The 20,179-nt window shown below is 54.0% G+C and overlaps 1 protein-coding gene across 2 annotated transcripts in view; it reads right to left on the bottom strand.

The window, feature by feature from the left end:
- The window catches only part of NLRC3 (NLR family CARD domain containing 3), a 30,955-nt gene that overhangs the window by 8,507 nt on the left and 2,269 nt on the right, over window positions 1-20,179 (bottom strand). Inside the window, exons 3-15 of one of the 2 annotated variants that reach the window (XM_077141986.1) lie at window positions 12,062-12,120; window positions 11,673-11,854; window positions 9,854-11,558; window positions 9,380-9,466; window positions 8,071-8,154; window positions 7,345-7,428; window positions 5,254-5,337; window positions 4,105-4,188; window positions 3,117-3,200; window positions 2,478-2,561; window positions 1,938-2,021; window positions 1,504-1,587; window positions 1,016-1,099 (exon numbers count right to left, since the gene is read on the bottom strand). In XM_077141986.1, coding sequence (XP_076998101.1) covers window positions 1,016-1,099; window positions 1,504-1,587; window positions 1,938-2,021; window positions 2,478-2,561; window positions 3,117-3,200; window positions 4,105-4,188; window positions 5,254-5,337; window positions 7,345-7,428; window positions 8,071-8,154; window positions 9,380-9,466; window positions 9,854-11,558; window positions 11,673-11,832 — 2,708 coding nt within the window. In that variant the 5' untranslated portion in view covers window positions 11,833-11,854; window positions 12,062-12,120. Of the gene's footprint in view, window positions 1-1,015; window positions 1,100-1,503; window positions 1,588-1,937; window positions 2,022-2,477; window positions 2,562-3,116; window positions 3,201-4,104; window positions 4,189-5,253; window positions 5,338-7,344; window positions 7,429-8,070; window positions 8,155-9,379; window positions 9,467-9,853; window positions 11,855-12,061; window positions 12,121-20,179 lie in introns of both variants that reach the window. The other variant, XM_077141985.1, reaches the window with a different exon arrangement.

Raw genomic sequence — 20,179 nt, 5'->3', positions numbered from 1 at the left:
CCAGCATTTAAGAGGCAATCAAAAGAAAAGGAGGAAGACAAGCCAGGGCTGTCCTGGGAGCTGGTCTGGATCAAAAGCAGGTGAAGGTCAACAGATTCAACAGCTACAGTGACCCAGGAATTCCACCCCATGGAATCTATGCAAGAGATTCCACCCACATACTTGTACACAGATATGCACAGCTGCATTTTTCATAATAGTCAATAATGGATGGGCAAAATGCAATCCATCTGGACAACAGAACATTTGGCTATAAAAAGAAATGAACCATGCAGGGCTTAAGAGACATCACTGTGTACCTTCCCAGGAGATGGTAAGCAAGTACCCACAGTAGTGAAAACCCAACCTGGAGAGAGCCAAGGAGAATGAAGAGAAGAAACCTGGTGTTTGCCCCAGAAAAGCTTAAGAAAAATACCAGCAGACACTGACCACCTGCCTCCCCACGTGACAGAGGAAACCTGATGCCATCCAGCCCTTTCTTCAGAATCAAGATATCTTTCTCTGGATGCCTTAGTTTAGACATTTCTATGGCCTTAGAACTGTAAACCTGTAACTTAATAAACTCCCTTTATAAAAGGCAAAACAACAACAACAAGAAAGGAATGAAGCTTGAAGACTGAGAGAAACAAGCCAGACACAAAAGGCCACATACTGTGAGTCCACTTATATGAGATGTCCGGGATAGGCAAATCCACAGACAATAGATTAGTGGTTTCCAGGGGCTGGGGAGTGACTATTTTTGGGATGATGAAAATGTTCTAAAATTGTGGTGACAGTTGCACAACTGTGAATACACAAATAGCCAATGAATTGCACACTTTAAGTGGGAGAATGGTATGGTATATGTACTATATCTCAATAAAGCTGTTAAGTTTTTAAAAAAATAATAAAAGCAGATGAGGACAGAAGTGTGCCCGGCCTTAGGGCAGAAGTGGTGGAGTGTAGCAGGCCATTGCAGGAGCCCTGCTTGTGGGGGTCCCAAGGTTTGAGACTCGGGGACCCCTGGGCTACTTACTCTAAGCTGGCCAGGCTCCTGTTGAGCTGTAGCGCGGCTCCCAGGGCAATGGCTGCGCCCGCCTGGAGGAAGTTCCACTGGAGGCTGGACAGGCACAGAGACCTGTGAGCCTGGCCCGGGGCACAGCGGGATGGAGGGCAGAGCTGGATGGGAGGCAGAGCTGGGCAGGGGGCTTCAGGGCTCTCGGGGAAGCCCAGGACAGGGCCCAGGACTGGTGTGGACAGCAGGACTCCTGCCACTCCCGATGTCATGTGTGCGCTCTGGCCCAGATGGCGGCCCGCCCCCCTGGCCCCAGGAGCACCCACTCCACACCCACCTCCTACCCCGGGCCCCAGTGTGGGTCAGCCTTGGGAAGCAGGCATAGGTGTGGACACAGGTTTCTGGGGAGAGGCAGGTCTGGGCAGGGCCCTGCGGGTGGTGGGGTCAGCTTGGGGGTGGCCCTGCAGCTCTGGGGGCGGGGGTCCGGGGGTGGGGAGCCACAGACTCACTGAAGGGACGTGAGTGCCCGATTCTCTCCCACTGCCGCCGCGATGGCCCGGGCACCCTGGTCATGTAGAAGGTTGGCGGTCAGGCTGTGAGGAAGGAGACAGAGCCAGTGAACGGGACCAGATCTGGAAACCCACTGTCCCCGAGGGGTGTGGCCCTGTTAGAGTCACCTGGGTGGCCTTTAAGGGGACACGGGTCCCAGATCACCATGTGGGACGCCGACTGCACACAGCCCGTTGAGGTTCCAAGAGTCCCGAGTCACAGGGACTAAGCCCCAGGCCTCACTGCCGTGACCCCACAACCCTCAGAGCCCATCCCCCTGCTGGCGCACCCACGGGCCGAGGCGGCCACCACTGCGCCCTGGGGCACCGATGGCTTGGAAGGGGGTGGCTTTGTCAGGGTTGCCCCGGGTGGGCCCCCCGTGCCCCACACCTACTCCAGGCTCTGCAGGGTGCCGTTGGCGCGGAGAGCATGGGCCACCGCCTGGGCGCCCTCCGGACTGATGGAGTTTTCGCGGAGGCTGAGGAAAGAAGACCGGGAGCTCAAGGCCCCCCACCCTCTCAGAGGCCCCGCAGGGAGACGGACCAGACACTGGGGCTTTGCGCTGGGACCTGGGGCACCTGGGCCCCTTGTGCCGTCAGAAGCAAGAGGCCCCCAAACTTGTCCCAAGCCGGGCAAGGGAGGGACAGAAAGGGCGTGTTAGGGAGGGTCTCAGAGGCAGGGGAGGGGGCGGGGAGCCCAGAGGGGCCTGCACCCAAGAAGGGGCAGGGAGGGGGCAAGGCAAGGGCTGCAGTATCCTCCACCGCCCCCGTGAGAACTGGGACAGGGTGCCAGGCCTGGAACCAGGCTGGCCCGAGGCCAGGGTTCCTCCCCGTAAAGCTCGTGCGCTGGACGTCCCAGCATCTTCCTAAGTACCAAAGTGGCGCCAGCCCCGGGGACAGAGGAACACTGCGGATGGAAAGGGTGCGGGCCTTACCTGAGACTGAGCAGGGCCTGGTTGGTGCAGAGGGCGCTGGTCAGCGCAGCCACCCCCGCGTCACTGATGGAATTGCTCTGCAGGCTGCAGGCGGAGAGGGGGGACACCTGGTAAGGCGACCAGGGACCGAGGGCTCCGAGGCATCTCCCCCACCTCACGCCTCTCCTCACACCTTCCTCTCCTATCCCCCAAACACAAGCCCCAAAGCTGAGACTCTGCCTTGGTGTTGGTGGCTCCACATGGCCCCTGAGTGGACTATGCTATGTCTGCAGCCCCCAGAGAGGGCTGACTTGGCAGTCTCCTGGGTGAGGGGCTGCACCGGCACTTTCACCCCACCCCGAGGCCACTGCAGCCACACCAGTCTTCAGCCACCTGCATTAGTTTCTCAGGGACACTCTGAAAATCCAGAGCCAACCAAACCCTTGTGGCCCAGAGGATATGGAGCTGGAGGGACAGCTGGGGTGGGTATGGCGGAGAACAGAGACCAGAATATGGCCACGGCTTGTGATTGGCTTGGCTCTGGCAGGGAGGGCTCCCTGACTGAAGGCCCTCGCCCAGGCCTGCCCATCTGCTAGGTGGGGGCCCCTGGGGAATCACCCTCTGCCCACAGCACCCTGGACGGTGGTCAGGCAGACTCACTCCAGGCTCTCCAGGCCCTCGTTCACCTTCAGCGCCTCAGCCAGGGCCTTGGTGCCTTCATCACCAATGCTGTTACTGGAGAACCTGCAAGAGATAGGACATGGGTGAGCTGGGCCCCTGGAGCTGCTGGGCAGGGCCAAGGCCAGCAGGTGGGGTCCAGGAAGCCCTCCCAAGAAAGACTGCTGTGTGGTCTCAAGGAGGCCCAATGCATGGTTTGTTCTGTCTGAAGCCCACTGACCTCTGCAAGAAACCAACAGCTGCCTGTAAGAGATCAAGTTAGGAAAGTCTTCCTTGACTCCCTGGCAAGAGGTTTTTGTGGTACTTGATGTGAATGTGGCCAGGAAATGCTGTTGTTTTTTTCCTACCATTTGGAAAGGCATTAAATGTGAGCCTAAGACGATCAGGACTCACCCAATCCTGGGGATCCAGGTCTCCATTCTACTGGTCTAGTTCTTAGATTCCAAATCCAGCCATCCCACCCCCACCCACTCACCCATCCATCCATGCATGCATGCATCCAATCACTCATCCATCCACCCACCCACTCATCCACCTACCTGTCGTCCACCATCTGTCCACCCACCACCCACCATCCACCCTCTCATCCACCCCCCACCCCCCCACCATCCACCCTCTCATCCACCACCCACCCCCCCACCATCCACCCTCTCATCCACCACCCCCCCCACCATCCACCCTCTCATCCACCACCCACCCACCCACCATCCACCCTCTCATCCACCCCCCACCCCCCCACCATCCACCCTCTCATCCACCCCCCCCCACCATCCACCCTCTCATCCACCACCCACCCACCCATCCATCCACCCTCTCATCCACCACCCACCCACCCATCCATCCACCCTCTCATCCACCATCCACCCACCCACCATCCACGCATCTACGCCCAGGCCCACAGATAGCTGCAACGGGTTGGGCATTGTGCCAGGCCCCCGGGATACCCATCCGGGCCCCCTGCATCACTCACATGAGTTCCTTCAGGCTTCTGTTCTGCTTCAGGGCATGGGACAAATGCTGGGCTCCAGGGGCCCCGATGGCGGTCTTCTGCAGGCTGCAGAGAGGGGAGGGGACCTCGGTCAATCTGTTCCAACATGCCCGAGGCGAGGACATTCTGAGGTGGAGGTGAGAGGTCAGAGACAACTAGAGTGCCCTCGCCCACGGCACAGCCCAGGGAGGACGTGAGCACCCGCAAGTTGTGGACTGCCAAAGTGCTGCGGAAGACTGGGGGAGGGGGGCAGGGGCAGCCAGGCCCCCCTGTTTGAAGGATAAATACAAATCTGAAATATCAAATGTTCCTTGTTGAAAGGGAAAGAGACCTTCCACCCCCCCCCTTCCTAGAGGGATTCCTTGGTCATTGTAAATCCTTTCTCTGTCCCTTTGAGATGTATGTAAATCTGTTAAAAAAAACTAAACAAGCCTCTTGCCAGATTTGCGACCCAGGGATGTCTTCGGAGGGGCCGAGGAGCCATCTCTTTAAGTATAAACACCAAGGAAGACAGCACCCCTCTCTCCCTACCTTTGGGGGCATTTGGCCCAGGTATCTGGCTCCTATTTGTAACCACCCACCTGCCTGCCACAAAGATGTGAGAAGTTTTATTTTTCCCTTGGACAAGGGCAAATAACTAACACAGATGGCCATCCCAGTTACCAGGAAATTTAGTATTTTTTAATAACTAAGTGTAGCAAATGTGCTGTCAAGTCCCCTCACTTGAGGACTAGTTACTACTGTTTATCTAGAGAACCAGTATGTAAGGAGTTGTATCGATCAACCACATAAAAAGGTAGGATTTCTTTCTCTTTATAATCTCTTTAGTAGCCTGCCTGTGATACATATCGCAATCTGGCTTAATGCTTCTTTAATCAAAAGTTTCATTCTTTTCTACATTTGTAGAGGGGATTTTCTGGGATTGGCAGGAGATTTGATTTTTAATTCTTTTTCCAACATCTGTCCTCCGGAGGAGAAGTGGGCATCATGCTTTCCAGGGGCCAGCCAGGTTAGAAAGCCTCAGGACCTCGTCCTGCCCATTCCTGTTTGCAGAAAACAGGCAAAGAGGCCCCTGGAGAAGGAGAGGAGAGAGGAGGGAGGAGGTGCTCTGCTGGCCAGCACGTCACTCACTGCAGCACGGAGAGGGTCCGGCTGGCGGCCAAGGCCTCGGCCACAGACCTGGCACCGTCATCCTTGATCAAGTTGCTCTGGAGGCTGCAGAGGTGAGAAAGGGGGCATCACCGCGGGAGCACAAGAGGGCATCAGCCATTGCCTGAGCTCCCACCGGGTCACTGAGCCCAAGGTAGGCAGCATCTGACCTTGGGGAAAGGGGCTGTGACCAAGCCATCACCTCACTGCCGTCCGCACAGGACCTGGAGAACAATGGGCCTCCCTCTGGGTCATAAGCACGTCCCTCTGATTGGGAATGAGGTGTCCATGGCATCCGGATAACACCAACGGGTCTCCTCTGTGTCCTAACTAAAGCTAAAAGTCATAATGCCCATGTGCTGGCAGGGAAACTGGAAACATTGCTAGTGGGACTAGAAAGTGGTGCAGCCGCTGTGGAAGACAGTTTGGCGATCCCCCCAAAGTTGAACACTAGAGTTCCCATGTGACCCAGCAATTCCACTCTGAGGTCTATACCCCCAAAGAACGAAAAACAGGGACTCAAACAAAGAGTTTCCAAAGGTAGAACAGCCCAAATGTCCACCGGAAGCGGAATGGGTAAACACAGCGTGGTCCATCAGACAACGGAATACTATTCAGCCATGAAAAGGCATAAGCTCTGGTCCAGGCAACAATGAGGATGAACTTGGAAAACACCATGCTCAGTGAAAACAGCCTGACACAGAAGACCACATGGTGGGTAATTACGTTTACAGGAAATGACCAGAAAAGGTACATCTATAAAGACAGAAAGTAGACTGCAGGTTGCCGGGGGCTGCAGTGAAGGGGGTGGGCAGTGACGGCGGAGGGGGACGGGGTCTCCTGTGAGGGGAATGAAAGTGTATGGGAACTAGGAGACGGTGGCACAATAGTGGTACTAAATATCACAGAAATAAACACTTTAGATGGGCTGATTTTATGTAATGTGAATTTCACATCAATTTTTTTTTAATGGAAGAAAACACCTGATAGTACCGCCTTCAGCTAAGGACGGATACACCCACAAGCCCACGCTAAGCCACAGGAACCTTCTGAAAGATGCTTTCCAATGTGCTGGAAAACTCTTCAGGGAAAATTCTAACATGTTGGCTGTGCTGGTTTGAAAGTATGTATGTCTCCTAGAAAAGCCATGTTTTAATCAAAATCCCATTTCATAAAGGTAGAATAATCCCTATTCAATACTGTATGTTTGAAACTGTAATCAAATCATCTCCCTGGTTGGTGTTGATTTAGTCAAGAGTGGTTGCTAAACTGGATTAGGTGACAATATGTCTCCACCCATTTTAGTGGGTATTGAGAAGTTTCTGGAGTCCTATAAAAGAGGAAACATTTTGGAGAATGGGAGACTCAGAGAGAGAGCAGAACGACACAGCCACGAGAAGCAGAGTCAACGACCTTTGGAGATGAAGAAGGAAAATGCCTCCCGGGGAGCTTCATGAAACAGGAAGCCAGGAGAAGCAACTAGCAGATGACGCCGTGCTCGCCATGTGCCCTTCTAGATGAGAGAGAAACCCAGACTGTGTTTGCCATGTGCCCTTCCACTTGAGAAAGAAACCCTGAACTTCATCGGCCTTCTTGAACCAAGGTATCTTTCCCTGGATGCCTTAGATTGGAATTTCTGTAGACTTGCTTTAATTGGGACATTGTCTTGGCCTTAGGACTGTAAACTAGCAACTCATTAAATTCCTCTTTTTAAAAGCCATTCTGTTTCTGGGATATTGCATTCTAGCAGCTAGCAAACTAGAACAGTGGCCTTGGGAATTTCCCATTCAATGGAGGACAAGAGGTTTTCCTCACAGATTATTTTGTCCTTCCCGTCTCTATATACCCCTCCCCCTACTTCTCCTCTATCCCTCTGCAGGCACAAAGACTAGGGAAGAGCTGGAACTTGGAAACTTGCTTAGGATATAAGACTCTGTGGTACCCAGGGGGCCTGGAGCTGGTAGCCCAGGGCTGCCATTTTGAATTGCCTTACACTCCATAGTCGGCACCTGAGGAAAGGGATTTTCGTCCCTCTCCTGAGAGCAGAGGGGTCAGGGAGCAAGTAATCCGCACCTCAGAGAGGCCAGAGTCCGGTTAATCTTCAGAGCATCTGCCAGGGCCTTGGCCCCTGGAGGTCCAATGTTGTTACAGCGAAGGCTGGTGGGAGTAAAAGAGAGAGAGAACTGTTCTCTTCTACCTCCCAGGGCGGGAGGGAGGAACAAAGCCACACTGACCTATACATCTAGGATTCTCAAAAGGTACAACACAGGGTTTAGGAGTTCATGTTTGGTGGAACCAGGGCAGACTTCCTTCTTTAGACAAACAAGGAAGGAATTTCCCGAGACAGCCCCACGCGATGGGGAAAAGAAGGCAGAACCAGATGGATTAGTGGGTCTGGGCAACCTGGGAAATGAGGAGAATGACAAATTCGGATTCAGGGCAGAAAATCTGGAGCTTCCCTGGGTGAAACGCAACAGCCCTGGGGGACGAAACCTGGAAGCAGGTGAGGAGGGGCCAGGACTTTCCTTGCTCCACTGTCCTTCCAGCTTCCCAAGAGACAGTGTGGTCCAGGCTGCAGCTCCCTGTTTCTGACTCCTACAGGGCCTCCAAGACCCTGGAACATGCTCTCAATGACATTGGGTACTGTGCCCCAAGGCTACCCCATGGGCTGAATCTGGGGAACCAGGGAAGGGTGGGAGAGAACCCAGTCCTTTCACAGGAAGGCAGGAGCCTTGGCAAGTTGGCTCAGAGCTCTCCCTGGCCCAGTCAGGAAAGTTTGGCCCTGGGCATCCTACTTACTCCAGAGTGGTCAGACTTCTGTTGACCAGGAGGGATCTGGCCAGAGCTCTGGCCCCTTTGTTACCAATCTGGTTCTCAGCCAAGCTGCCCAAGGAAAGAGAAGAGTGGTTATTTCAGGCCTGTCCATCTCATTGCCTCCACCTCAATGCCATGTCTGGATTTGAATCCCTAGACCTCCCTATTGTCAATCAGAGACCGGGCAAGGGTGGAGGTGAGGTGGCCCCACTGGAAATCCCCTGAGTCTGGGCAAGGTTGGGCTGGAGCAGATGGACAGAACCTTACTCTGGCAAACGGTTCTGAGGGAAAGTTTGTCCAGAAGTCGATATGACAGCTTCTACCCAAATAGCACAGCAAGAGGATGGGCACTCAGGGAACCTGCCCAGGTGGGTCTCACCAGCGGCACACTGGCAAACTGGTGCTTAGGAAAATCATGGCAATGAAACCTGATTTGTAGTATTTGCCGATTTCCATGGTGTAAATACTCTCATCATGCCTATTTCAAGAACTAACAGTTTAACAACTGGCTTGCAAAATTCCTGAAAATTTAACATCAAGCTCTCACAAACTGCAAGAAACCATTTCCAGCATATGGTGGAGTTATTACAAAACTATATTATGATATTATTCAGCCATAAAGATGAGTGAAGTTTTGACACACAGAGAAGCCTTGATGATATAACGTTGAGTAAAATAAGGCAAAGACAAAGGCACAAATTTTGTATGATTCCACTTATGTGAAATGCTTAGAATAAGTAAATTCATAGAGATAGGAAGTGGATTGGAGATGACCAGGGGCTGGAGAAGGGAAATGGGGAGTTATTGCTGAACGGGTGCAGAGCTTCTGTCTGGGGTGATAGAAAAGTTTGGTAATGGGTGGCGGTGATGGCAGCACAACACCGTGAAGGTAAGTTATGTCCCTGAATTGTACACATGAAACTGGCTAAAATGGGAAATTTTGTGTTGTGTATATGTTGCTCCAATACATTTTTTTTAACTGGAAAAAAAAAAAAACCCAGATGCAATCTCTGGGCCCAGGATACTGTTTGAGGTCCAATTATGAGAGGGACTTAGGGAAGGCCAGGTGGTCTTTCAGTGCTTCTAGAACAGTGTCTGGCCTCAGCCTGGCATTTCCTTCTTCTTACACATGAGCTAACCAATTGCTCTGGAACTCTGTGAAATGGGCAGAAACAGGTAGACTGCATCCTGAGCTGTGTGCTTCAGAGAGGTCACCCCTCGAAAGTGTCACTGGTCAGCTAGGCAGAGAGGGTGACGGGCCATGGGCAGGTGGCATCTCCAGGGTCAGGCTTACCTGAGCGTCTCAATGCAGCAGTCCTTCCCGCTCAGTATGCTGCCCAGCAGCTCCATCACTGGGTCCTGGAACTGGTTGGCGTCCAGCCTGGTCAAGGGCAAAGCCACGGTGAATGGGGCCGGGGAGCGATGCCAAGGCTGGGACCCTCTCCCCTGGCCCCTCAGAGATCGTGGCCAGCGCGTCCACCGACATTCTGAGTTTCCCAGGAGGACTGTGAGCCTCAACCACCCTCTGGCCACGTGCATCGGGGGTCATGCCCGCAGAGCTCCCTTCCCTCTCAGGATGTATGAACTACTCTCCCTGGCCCACTGGGGCGTGGGGCTGAGGGCGCAGCAGGGGGAATCGGGGATGTGTGTTGTGTGTGGTGGGGGAGCAGCTCGGGGAAACTCCCCAGAGACACGGGTGAGAGTTGAAAGTGACCATCCCAGGTGCTTCCGCTGCCCTGCGCTCCCTGCCCGCCAGGCCCCGGCCCACCTGAGGCCCCGGCAGTAGAGGAGCTGGGGCAGCAGGCTCTGCAGCGCGGCGGGGCTGAGCCCCAGCGACAGGTTGGCCTCGTGCGCGCAGGCGTCGGACACCTGCAGCAGGTAGGCCAGGGCCACCGGGGGCGCGGGGCCGCCCAGCGACGCCAGCCCGCCGCCGCCACCGCCCAGCGCCGCCTCCACGCCGCGCGCCACCTCGGCGCGCTGCAGCTCGTGCAGGCAGCGTAGCACGTTGACGGCGCGCGCGCTGACGGCGGTGGCGGGACGCACGCAGGCCTGCAGGATCTCCGCCGCCGGCGCCCCGTGCGCCCGGTGCTCGCCCGGGACCAGCAGGATGCCGGCCAGGAGGGCGTTGACCCGGGGCGACAGCAGGCCGGACAGGAAGCGCAGGAACACGTCCAGACTCCCGTCCTCGGCCCGCGTGGCGCGCTGGGCCGCGGCGCGGAAGTGCGCCAGGAAGCCGAGGCGCGGCCAGGACACCGAGCCGTCGGCGAAGAGGTCGAAGACGGCCCGCCGCGCCGCGCCCTGGTAGTAGGCGGCCGCCGCGAACTCCTGCAGGGACAGGTGGGTGAAGCAGTAGGCGGCCGCCGAGGCCCGCGTGTCCTCGCGCTGCAGGAAGTGGCTGCCCGGGGGGCTCTGCAGCACGGCCGGGTCCACCCCGAAGGCCTTCAGGTCCGCCTCGTAAAACACGTACTTGCCCTTGAGCAGGCCGTGGAAGGCCAGGCGGCCCAGCGTGCCCACCATCTTGCGGGCCGCCTGGGCCACCTGCTCGCGGCGGGGGCTGGCCGGGCCCCCGTCCTGGGCCTCCCCGCTGAGGGCCATTCGGAAGTACCAAGCGTACAGCTCGCTCAGGGTTTGGGGCGGTGGCGGCGGCGGCTCCGCGTCCGGGGGCCCCGGCCGGTGGCGGCCCCAGTGGCCCAGAGCCGAGCCCGCGAGGCGGCAGAAGGCGGGGACGGTGCACATGAGGTAGAGAGCCCTGTCGGCCCGCACCTGGCTCAGGACACGGTGGGCGAGGGCCGGGTCCTCGGGGAACATCTGCTCCAGGCACAGCGCCACCTCCGCCTCGGTGAAGCCCCGGATCTCGGTCATTCGATCCACCAGGCCCCCGGGGATCTGGGCGGCCGCGCCGGGGCGGGAGGTGACCCAGACAGAGACCTCCGGAAAGAGGTGGCCCCGGATGATGTTGGTGACCAGGCCGTCCACCTGGATCTCCCTCTGGGGGTCCGAGCAGGCCGGGGTGTTGGAGAAGTCCAGCGGCCTGCTGCCCTCATCCAGGCCATCCAGGATGAGGAGGACCCTGGCTGGGGTGGCCGGCGCCGGGCCGACCAGCCTGTGCGCCGACAGCTTCTCGTGGGTGTTGAGCTCCCGGAAGGTCACAGGCAGCACCAGCGAGAAGTCCTTGCCCAGCTGCCCCTGGGCCCAGAGGCGGAAGAAGTGCCGCACCAGGGTGGACTTGCCCACGCCAGCCACGCCGACCGTGATGGAGACGCGGGGCGGGGCGGACACTCGGGACAGGGGCAGGAAGAGCCGCTCCAATGCGATGGGTTTGGCGCTGCGCGCGCGCCCGCGGGTGGCCTCCACCTGCGTGAAGTCGTGCTCCCCTCGTTGCAGGTCGCTCAGCCCCTCCACCAGCAGCAGGCAGCCCTGCCGGGGCCCGGCGCCGCCCAGCGTGGCCTCCCGCGGCCTTCGGGGCCCCGAGTCTGCGGGACAGAGGTGGGAGGGGAGGGCAGCCGGGGATCTGGAGCAGGCCCCACCCGGCAGCCCCTGCCACCCCCACCCCCACCCCCACCCCCACCCAAGCCCGCCGGGCCTACCAGTACTGTGGAGCCCCGGCGGGGTCTCTGGTGTCCCGTCGGGGGTCTGTGGCACCTGGGGACTCCGACAGTCCTGCCCGGCCAGCTGGTCCACAAGGGCCTTCACCTGCAGGGCCCGGGAGCCGGGGCTCCCACCCGGCCCCGCCTCCTGCTGCCTCATGGGGTCTGGGGCTCGGCTCGGGCTGTGAGGAGAGGGGGACCTGTTGCCCCTGGGGCTGGGACACGGCGGTGGGGGGAGCCTCCAGCCCTCTCTGCTCCCAGCCCCCTCCTGGGAAGCCGCCCTCTCCCTGCTGTCAAGAAGGGTCAGCCATCCCCGGGTGTGGAAAGCAGTCTCTGACCTCCAGGTGGGTGAGATGGAGGCTGGGGTATCGCTGTGCTTGGTCACATACCTGGGTGGCACTGGGCAGGTGACTGTAGCTCTCTAGGCCTTGGCGACCTCATGTGTCACCTGGAAAGGATGGGCAGGCGTCGGGACCATCTGGGGTGGAGGGTGGCTGGGGGAGCAGGGACCCAGGTGCCAAGGGGCACATCCGGGCCTGAGTGTCACTGGCCATCTCCTGTCCCTCTCCAGGGACGGGAGTCCAGCTTGTTGCCAAGGTTGGCTGCCTTCCCACAGCGAAGGAAGCCTCTCCAGACCCCCAGCCCCACCTTCCCCTTCTTTATCCGGCAGGATGCCCCTCCCGCAGGGCCCTGGGGCTCAGGCACTGGGGCTTGGAGAACCTTCGTCCCTGGTTCTAGGAGAGAAGACGCAAGTGAGGGGCTGGGCAGAGGTCCTGATCCCTGCAGCAGAGGGCTCAACACTCTCCCTGGGGAACAGGGGCTGCTGGGCGCCCCTCCTTCTCCTGGGGTGCGGGGGCCTGTGTCCAGGACTAAGGTCAGTACAGATGGAGATGGTTGCAGAACAAAGTTCCTTCCCTTCCAAAACCATAAAACAGAACACATTTCTCCTTCATTCCATATCCCTTCAGCAAGGCCCAGAAGCCTCTGTCACCTTCTATCACCTCCTGTCACCTCCACCTCCCTTCACCTCCCGTCACCTGTTACTTCTGTCACCCTCCACCACCTCCCATCATCTCCACCTCCTACCACTTCCATCACCTCCGTCATCTCCTGTCACCTCCACCTCCAATCACTTCCATTACCTCCTATCACTTCCATCTCCCGTCACCTCCCGTCACCTCCCATCACCTCCCATCACCTCCCATCACCTCCCATCACCTCCAGTCACCTCCCATCATCTCCTATCACTTCCATCTCCCTTTACCTCCTGTCACCTCCCATCACCTTCTGTCACCTTCTGTCACTTCCCATCTCCACTTCCCATCACCTCCATCATCTGTCACATTTACTTCTATCAGCTCCACCTCCCATCACCTCTGTCAGCTGCTGCTTGAAGTCTGCTCCCCCTCATGGCCTCTTGCTCCCCACTTCTCTGATGTCCTCCCATGGTCAGGCCCAGGCGCCCTTGGCCCACAACTTTCCTGGCCTCTCAGCCACAGGTGGATGAGGTAACCTCTCCTCCTTGGAACCCGCCTTTTGGGTCCCTGTGACCTGTCCCCCCTCCACTCTTTGCCACCCTGGGACCGCTCTGGCCAGGTGGGATTTCCTCAGTCCCAGGCCGCTGGGGCTCCTCACTCTCTCCTGGCCCGTTTTTTTGAAAGGAGGATAAACATATTTTATTTAACACTTGGCCTGTTTTTAAGTGCACGATTCAGTGGCATTAATCACACGCACAACATTGTGTGATCCCCTCCAACTGCTACCAACTGTTTTCGTCACCCCAGACAGAAACTCTGCACCCACTAAGCAGAAACTCCCCTTTCTCCCTTCCCTCCGCTGGTAACCCCTGACCTCCTTTCTGTCTCTGTGAATTCGCCTAGTCTGGATTTCATATAAGCGGAATCATACATTAGCTGTCCTTTTGCATCTGTCTTCTTTCACTTAGCATAATGTTTTCAAGGTTTATCCACCTGGAAACGTGTCTCAGAGCTTCATTCCTTTCCATGGCTGATTCTATGCTAGTATGTGGATAGGGTACACCTTGTGTACCCACTCATCTGTGACCGGACACTCGGGCTGCTTCCATCTTTTGGCTGTATGAATAGTGTCGCCATAAACATCGGCGGGCAATCTCACAGTCCCTGTTTGCGATTCCCGGGTTGTTTACCCAGGAGTGGAATATCTGGGTGAAGTGACAACCCTTTGACTACCCCTGGTCTTCTAATACCCCATGTTAAACATGTGACCCCCTTGCTTAAAATCTTCTGGTGTGATACCCCCCCAACTCCACACACCTCCCGAAGGCCTTGGCAAGGACCCCTGCATCTGGCCCAGACTTTGTCCCCCCTAGCTGCCCCAGCCCTGCACCCTCTGCCCCTGCCTGCCTCTAGCGAGCCACCCTTTGCATGCTCTGTTCCCTGGCTGGGCGTATTTGTTCCCTTCACTGCCTGTCCTGCTAATTCCACCCAGCCCTTCAGATCTCAGCTCAGGGGGCCTCCAAAGGGAAGCCTTTCCTCAGCCCCCAGGTTCTGGGTCAGGGGCTGCTGGTTGGTGGTCAGATTTTAATGATGGACTGCAAGTCTGTGAGGTCAGGAGACACCCCACTGTTGGCCACACTAGCCATGACTGAAGGTCAGGTGTGGTGGGGGGGATGGGGACAGGCGGAGTGACCGGTGATGTGCCTGATCTGTGAGTGTCAGGAAGCCGGGCCTGCAGCCACCTGCTCCCAGGTGCCCAGGCAGAGAGAAGGGAGGGGGCAGGGGCGATGGGACCTGGGTGGGCACTGGGGAGGTGGGCACTCTCATTGATTTGTTTCCCTGCCCTGTCCTGACAGCCTTGCAGGCTGGACTCAGTCTCTCCATTTTACAACGTGTGAAAGCTCAGCCACCCTCTCTAGGTCAGGTCCCCCAAGCCCAAACTTAAGAGGGGGGGCACACCAGGAGTGAGGAGAGCAGAGCTAGGGCGGGAGGGACAGTGGCACTGGGTCTTCCTTAGGTGACTTGGTCCTGGGGTACTTGGACAGCCATACCATTGTCCCCAGCAGCCCTGAGCCTGGCCAGCCTCAGAAGGTCCTTCTCCCATTTTGGGGTGATGGTCCACCCCCCATGTCCCCCCTCCCCCCTTTCCCCAGGTGGTTCTCTGTGTCTGTGGTGCTCAGGCCACAGCCACTTGACACACTGGAACAGAGAGGTTCAGGGCCTGCCCCAGGCAGCACAGTGAGCCCGCAGGCAGCTGGGCTGTCACCCACTTTCCTGAGCTGCTCAGCTGGGAGGCAGAGCAGGCAACCTGGTGGAGAGAGAGGAAAACCTGAGTGGGCCAGCTGCTGGAAGTGGGGGTGAAGGGGTAGCCCTGGGGCCAGACACCCTCCTTAATCCCTAGCCAGGCAGGTATGCCCTTTGACCATCTAGGGGCAGAGGGTTGATGAGAAGAGAAGGAGTCTGGGCTCTGGAGGGGCCCAGGGCTAGAGAGATCGTGGCTGGGGAAGGGGTCAGGGGTAGGGTAGAAACCTCTGCTTGCAGAGGATAAACTGGTGTTCCACGAGGTCAAGTCCACTCCCAACCCATACAGCTGGCAGGGCTAGGCCACCATGGGTGGTGGGCACTTTTGCACAACCAGAGCGAAGGCAACACGTGTTGGTTGAGTTGTTAAATTCTTGCCAGACTCAGCCACAGCCCCGGGAGCAGCTCAGACCTGTGCCCCAGCCCCCTGCTTTGGCTCCCCGACCCCGGCCCTGCACTCTGCACCCCCCCCCCACCTCCCGCCCCAGCCCCGCGCTTCCCTGATCCTGGAGGCACATTTGCTTGGGAGTCACTGTCTCCAGCCCCCAGCATTCAGCAAGCCCCCCCACCCGCCTCCTCGATGTTACAAGATTTTTACATGGAAAATGCTAAAAGGGGCCCAGCAGCTGGTAAAGCAGAATCTTCCAGCTGTTTGGCTCACGGTAGCTAAAGAAGTAACCAATCCCATGAGTTCAGGGTGTGGGGAACCCAGCCAGCTCAGGAGAGGTGCAAGCCGCTCCCTTAATACTTCAAATTCCCGTTCTCACCCATTTATTCCTCTGAAGGTCAAAACCAGATGAACTTGCGGCCGGCATGGCATTCCATGCCTGCGGTCACGGGGTGTCCGTGGGCATCATCTTCGAGGTCCATTGTAATGCTTTATAGTTTCCTTTAAACCTGGCCTGTGTCTTATTCGTCTCTGAGTATTTTCGTGGTTTTTGTTGGTATTATGAATATTGTTGGTATAAAACAAAACCTGTTCATTTTTGAGGATTGATCTTCTGTCTCAGTTTATCAAGTCCTCATATTAGTTCTAATCATTTTCCAGTTCGTTCTCCTGGTGGTTTTGTATTACTTAAATAAGAATAACCTTGTCTTTTATTTTGTACAGTTTTGCTGCGTTGGCCAGGCCGATCTCCTCCCCAGACCATCATGGGCGCCACGTCAGCCCTGGCCTGGAACCCACACTGCTAGGCACGAGGGCTGTGATGGATTTCTCATTAGTGTCCCTCTCCCACGGGGACATTTCCCTGGGGCCTCGTATCTTGTCACTGTTCTAAGAATATATGGCACTTTTAGAATGCGTGCTGTGCTCCAGGCATTTTGCTAAGTGCTGTATCGACATCGTCTCGTTCACTTCCCCAAACAACTGTCCTGGCAAGTATTTCTCCCATTTTATAGACCAAGACTGAGGTTAAATGACCTGCCTAAGGACACACAGCTGGGACAGAGCCAAGGCCACGGCGCCACCAGGGCTCCCGCTCTGAGGCTGCTGCCTGTCGTGGCACGTCCTCACGTGTTTTGAAGGTTAGGAATGTGTGTTAAGTGAGCAAATGGCTCTTTGGCATCTATTGATATAATTGTACGATCTATTTCCATTCATTCTGGTGACTGGCAAGTGTTTATCGAGGGCCTGTTCTCAGCACTGGGGATTTGAAGGTGACTGCCGTGGACGAGTCCCCTCACCCGTGAGGGTGTTAGGAGGAGGGGTTCATGACATAGAGGAGAAAACGAAGAAGTCAGTCAGGCGGTGTCCGAGGATGATGAGTGCTGGGAATGAGTGTGGCGTGGAGGTGAGGCGCTGTGCTGGTTTGAAAGGATGTATGTCCCCTAGAAAAGCCATGTTTTAATCTAAATCCCTTTTCATAAAGGCAGAATAATCCCTATGCAATACTGTATGTTTGAAACTGTAATCAGATCATCTCCCTGGAGATGTGATTTAATCATGAATGGTTGTTAAGCTGAATTAGGTGACGGCATGTCTCCACCCATTTGGGTGCGTCTTTATAAGTTTCTGGAGTCCTATAAAAGAGGAAACATTTTGGAGAATGAAAGAAATGTGGATAGAGCAGAGAATGCTGTAGTGCCATGAAGCAGAGTCCACCAACCAGCGACCTTTGGAGATGAAGAAGGAAAACGCCTCCTGGGGAGCTTCATGAAACAGGAAGCCAGGAGAGAAGGCTGGCAGATGATACCGTGTTCGCCATGTGCCTTTCCAGATGAGAGAGAAACCCTCAGTGTGTTCACCATGTGCCTTCTCACTTGAGAGAGAGAAAAACCCTGAACTTCATCGGCCTTCTTGAACCAAGGTATCTTTCCCTGGATGCCTTAGATTGGACATTTCTATAGACTTGCTTTAACTGGGACATTTTCTTGGCCTTAGAACTATACACTAGCAAGTTATTAAATTCCCCTTTTTAGAAGCCATTCCATTTCTGGTATGTTACATTCTGGCAGCTAGCAAACTAGAACAGGGGCCAAGTCCAGGGGAGTCTCTAGAGGAAGCCGCATCTGAGCAGATGGGAAGTATGAGAAGGAGTTGGTCTTACAGAGGAAATGCCCAGTGCCAAGGCCCCACGTGCTGGGGGAACAGAATGAAGCTGGAGGAGCTGGAGCACAGGGGCCGAGCAAGGGCTGGGGGGCTGGAGGACGAGGCAGCAGACGGGTGGAGACTGGGCCAAGGAGTGCTTTTTAATGCTTTTTTCCTGTAGAGGAGCTTGGATTTGTTCTAAGTGTGGCGAGAAGGCGCTGGAGGGAGTGACATGATTGACGGCTCTCAGTTCCTGTATCTATGAGCTTCGTTGATTGATTTCCTAATATTGAACCAGAAAGTAACCTTCCATTTATATTATGCTAAAACAGAGTGGCTAGTGCAGAAATAGGTCCATAACTCAGTAGATCAGAGCATAGAGTCCAGAAACAAACATATTCAGAAAGGAGTTTGGTAAGAGAAAAAAAGCATTTCAAATCAGTGGAAGTGGTGGGGCCATTGGCCAGCCTATGAAGACACAGTTTTGAGCTTTATTTCATATTGGATGTAAAGTTTAATTTCAGATGGATTAGAGAGTTATAATTATACATACAATCCCATAAAAACACAAGAAAATATGAGAGAATAGTTTTAAATCTTTGTGTAAGGAAGGCCTTTTTAAAGCAAGATATGAAACCCAGAAATCACAAAGGGAAAGACTAACAGATCTGACTTCATATAAATTTAATATTGCTGAATGTGCCAATTTGAAATTGTTCTATATCCTAGAAAAGCATTGTTCTTCTAATCTTGATTTAATACTGTAGGGTGGAACCCTTTGATTGGATTGTTTCCGTGGAGATGTGACACATCTAATTGTGGTATAGCCTTTTGATTGGATGGAGATGCGACTCTCCATTCAGGGTGGGTCTTGATTAATTTACTGGAATCCTTTAAAAGGGGAAACATTTTGGACAAACAGTTGCTAGAAAAGCCAACAGACGCGGACATGTGGAGATGCTTGGGGGTCCCACAAAGACAGCAGATGCTTATGCGCGGATGTTTGGAGATGCAGGGAACAACAGACGTCGCCACGTGCCTTCCCATGCGAGGCTAAGCCAGCCAGAACCCAGGGTTGTGTCCCAGGGCGGAAACCACTGGCATCAGAAGCTGGAAGCAGTGGAACTGGGAACAAGGACCAGCAGATGCCAGCCATGTGCTTTCCCATGTGACAGACATTGGCCTTTCTTGTTCCAAGGTATCTTTCTCTGGATACCTTAGTTTGGACATTTTTATGGCCTTAGAACTGTAAACTTGTAACTTTATAAATTCCCATTTTAAAAGCCGTTCCATTTCTGGAACATTGCATTCCAGCAGCATTTAACAAACCAAAACACTGAATAATGAAGGGAACCATAAATAAAGTTGAAAGAAAAGCCACAAGCTGGGAGTTGACATTTACAACATACAGGAAAGAGCATCAATATCCGTAATATATAAAGAACTTTTATAAATCAGTAAGAAAGAAGACCCAAATAGAATTATAAAAAAAGAGATAATTCATAGAAGAAAATAAATACTGATTATCACTAATGATCAAGAGAAAACAAAATAAGATAGTGAGCTATCATTTTTCATGTAATTGGCAAAGATTATAAAGACATAATAGGCTGTATTAGTGAGAACGTGGCAGATGTTGGAATCTTAATACAGCTAATAGGAGTGTAAATGGGTACAGTGATTCTGGATCATAATTTGCTGTCCTCTGTTGCTATTAAATTGCTTATCTACCTAGAAATTCTGTTTCTGGGAATTTATCTTAACAGAAATAGTTGGAAGAGTGCGCAAAGATGTGGCTACCAGGATGAGCACAGAAACCTGTTTATCACAGCAAGAAATGGAAGGGAAAAGACTAAATTTCTGTCTGAGAGAGTTGGTTAAAATAAATAATGGTCCATTTGTGCGGTGGAATACTCTGTGCCCATTACAGATGATAAGGCAGAGCTATATGTCAAATCTGAAAATGTCCAGTGTCTTTTTTGTCTCTTTACACCATAGCTGTTGTAGTTCCCTTTTTTGAAATATAATTTACGTACAGTAATATGCACCAATTTCAAGTGTACAGTTATGTGAATTTTACACTTACATACACCTGTGAAACAACTACCACGATCAAGAACTTGAACATTTTCTCCTCCAAAAAATACTCCCTCGTGCTCCTTTGCAGTGAGCTCTTCACCTCCACTCCTTGTCCCAGGGTCATTGGTTGCTCTCCTCTTTATCACTATAGATTAGTTTTGCCTTTTCTAGAATTTCAGAATTGTGGAATTGTTACAGGATCTGCAATGAACTTCTACGTGGGAAAAGAACTAGGCACAGAGAGAATTATACTATAATACCATTTTAGTTATAGAAAAAGCTGGAAATATATGATAGTTGCATTAGGACTTTTTTCCTTATTTTATGAATTTCAGGCCCTTAAATTTGCAACCAAACTTGTTTTACTTTTTTTTCCCCTCTATTTGGATAGGTTGCTTGCAAAATTACAAATGTAATATATGCTCATTAAAACATTTAAATAATATGAAAGTAAGTAAAGTATATATCCTGTTTTCATTCCCCAGGGATTAACCCCTTCTGACTGACAGTTTGTGCCGGGTCGATAGGGCAAATATAGGAGATAAAAGGTATCAGGATTGGAATAGAAGAAAGGAAACTTTCACTATTCACAGTGACATGATTATATACCCAGAAGATCC

This window comes from Tamandua tetradactyla, chromosome 23, assembly GCF_023851605.1.
Source record: "Tamandua tetradactyla isolate mTamTet1 chromosome 23, mTamTet1.pri, whole genome shotgun sequence".
Taxonomy (NCBI): domain Eukaryota; kingdom Metazoa; phylum Chordata; class Mammalia; order Pilosa; family Myrmecophagidae; genus Tamandua; species Tamandua tetradactyla.
Note: the sequence above shows the minus strand (reverse complement) of the source record. Positions and strands in the feature narration are given on the sequence as shown.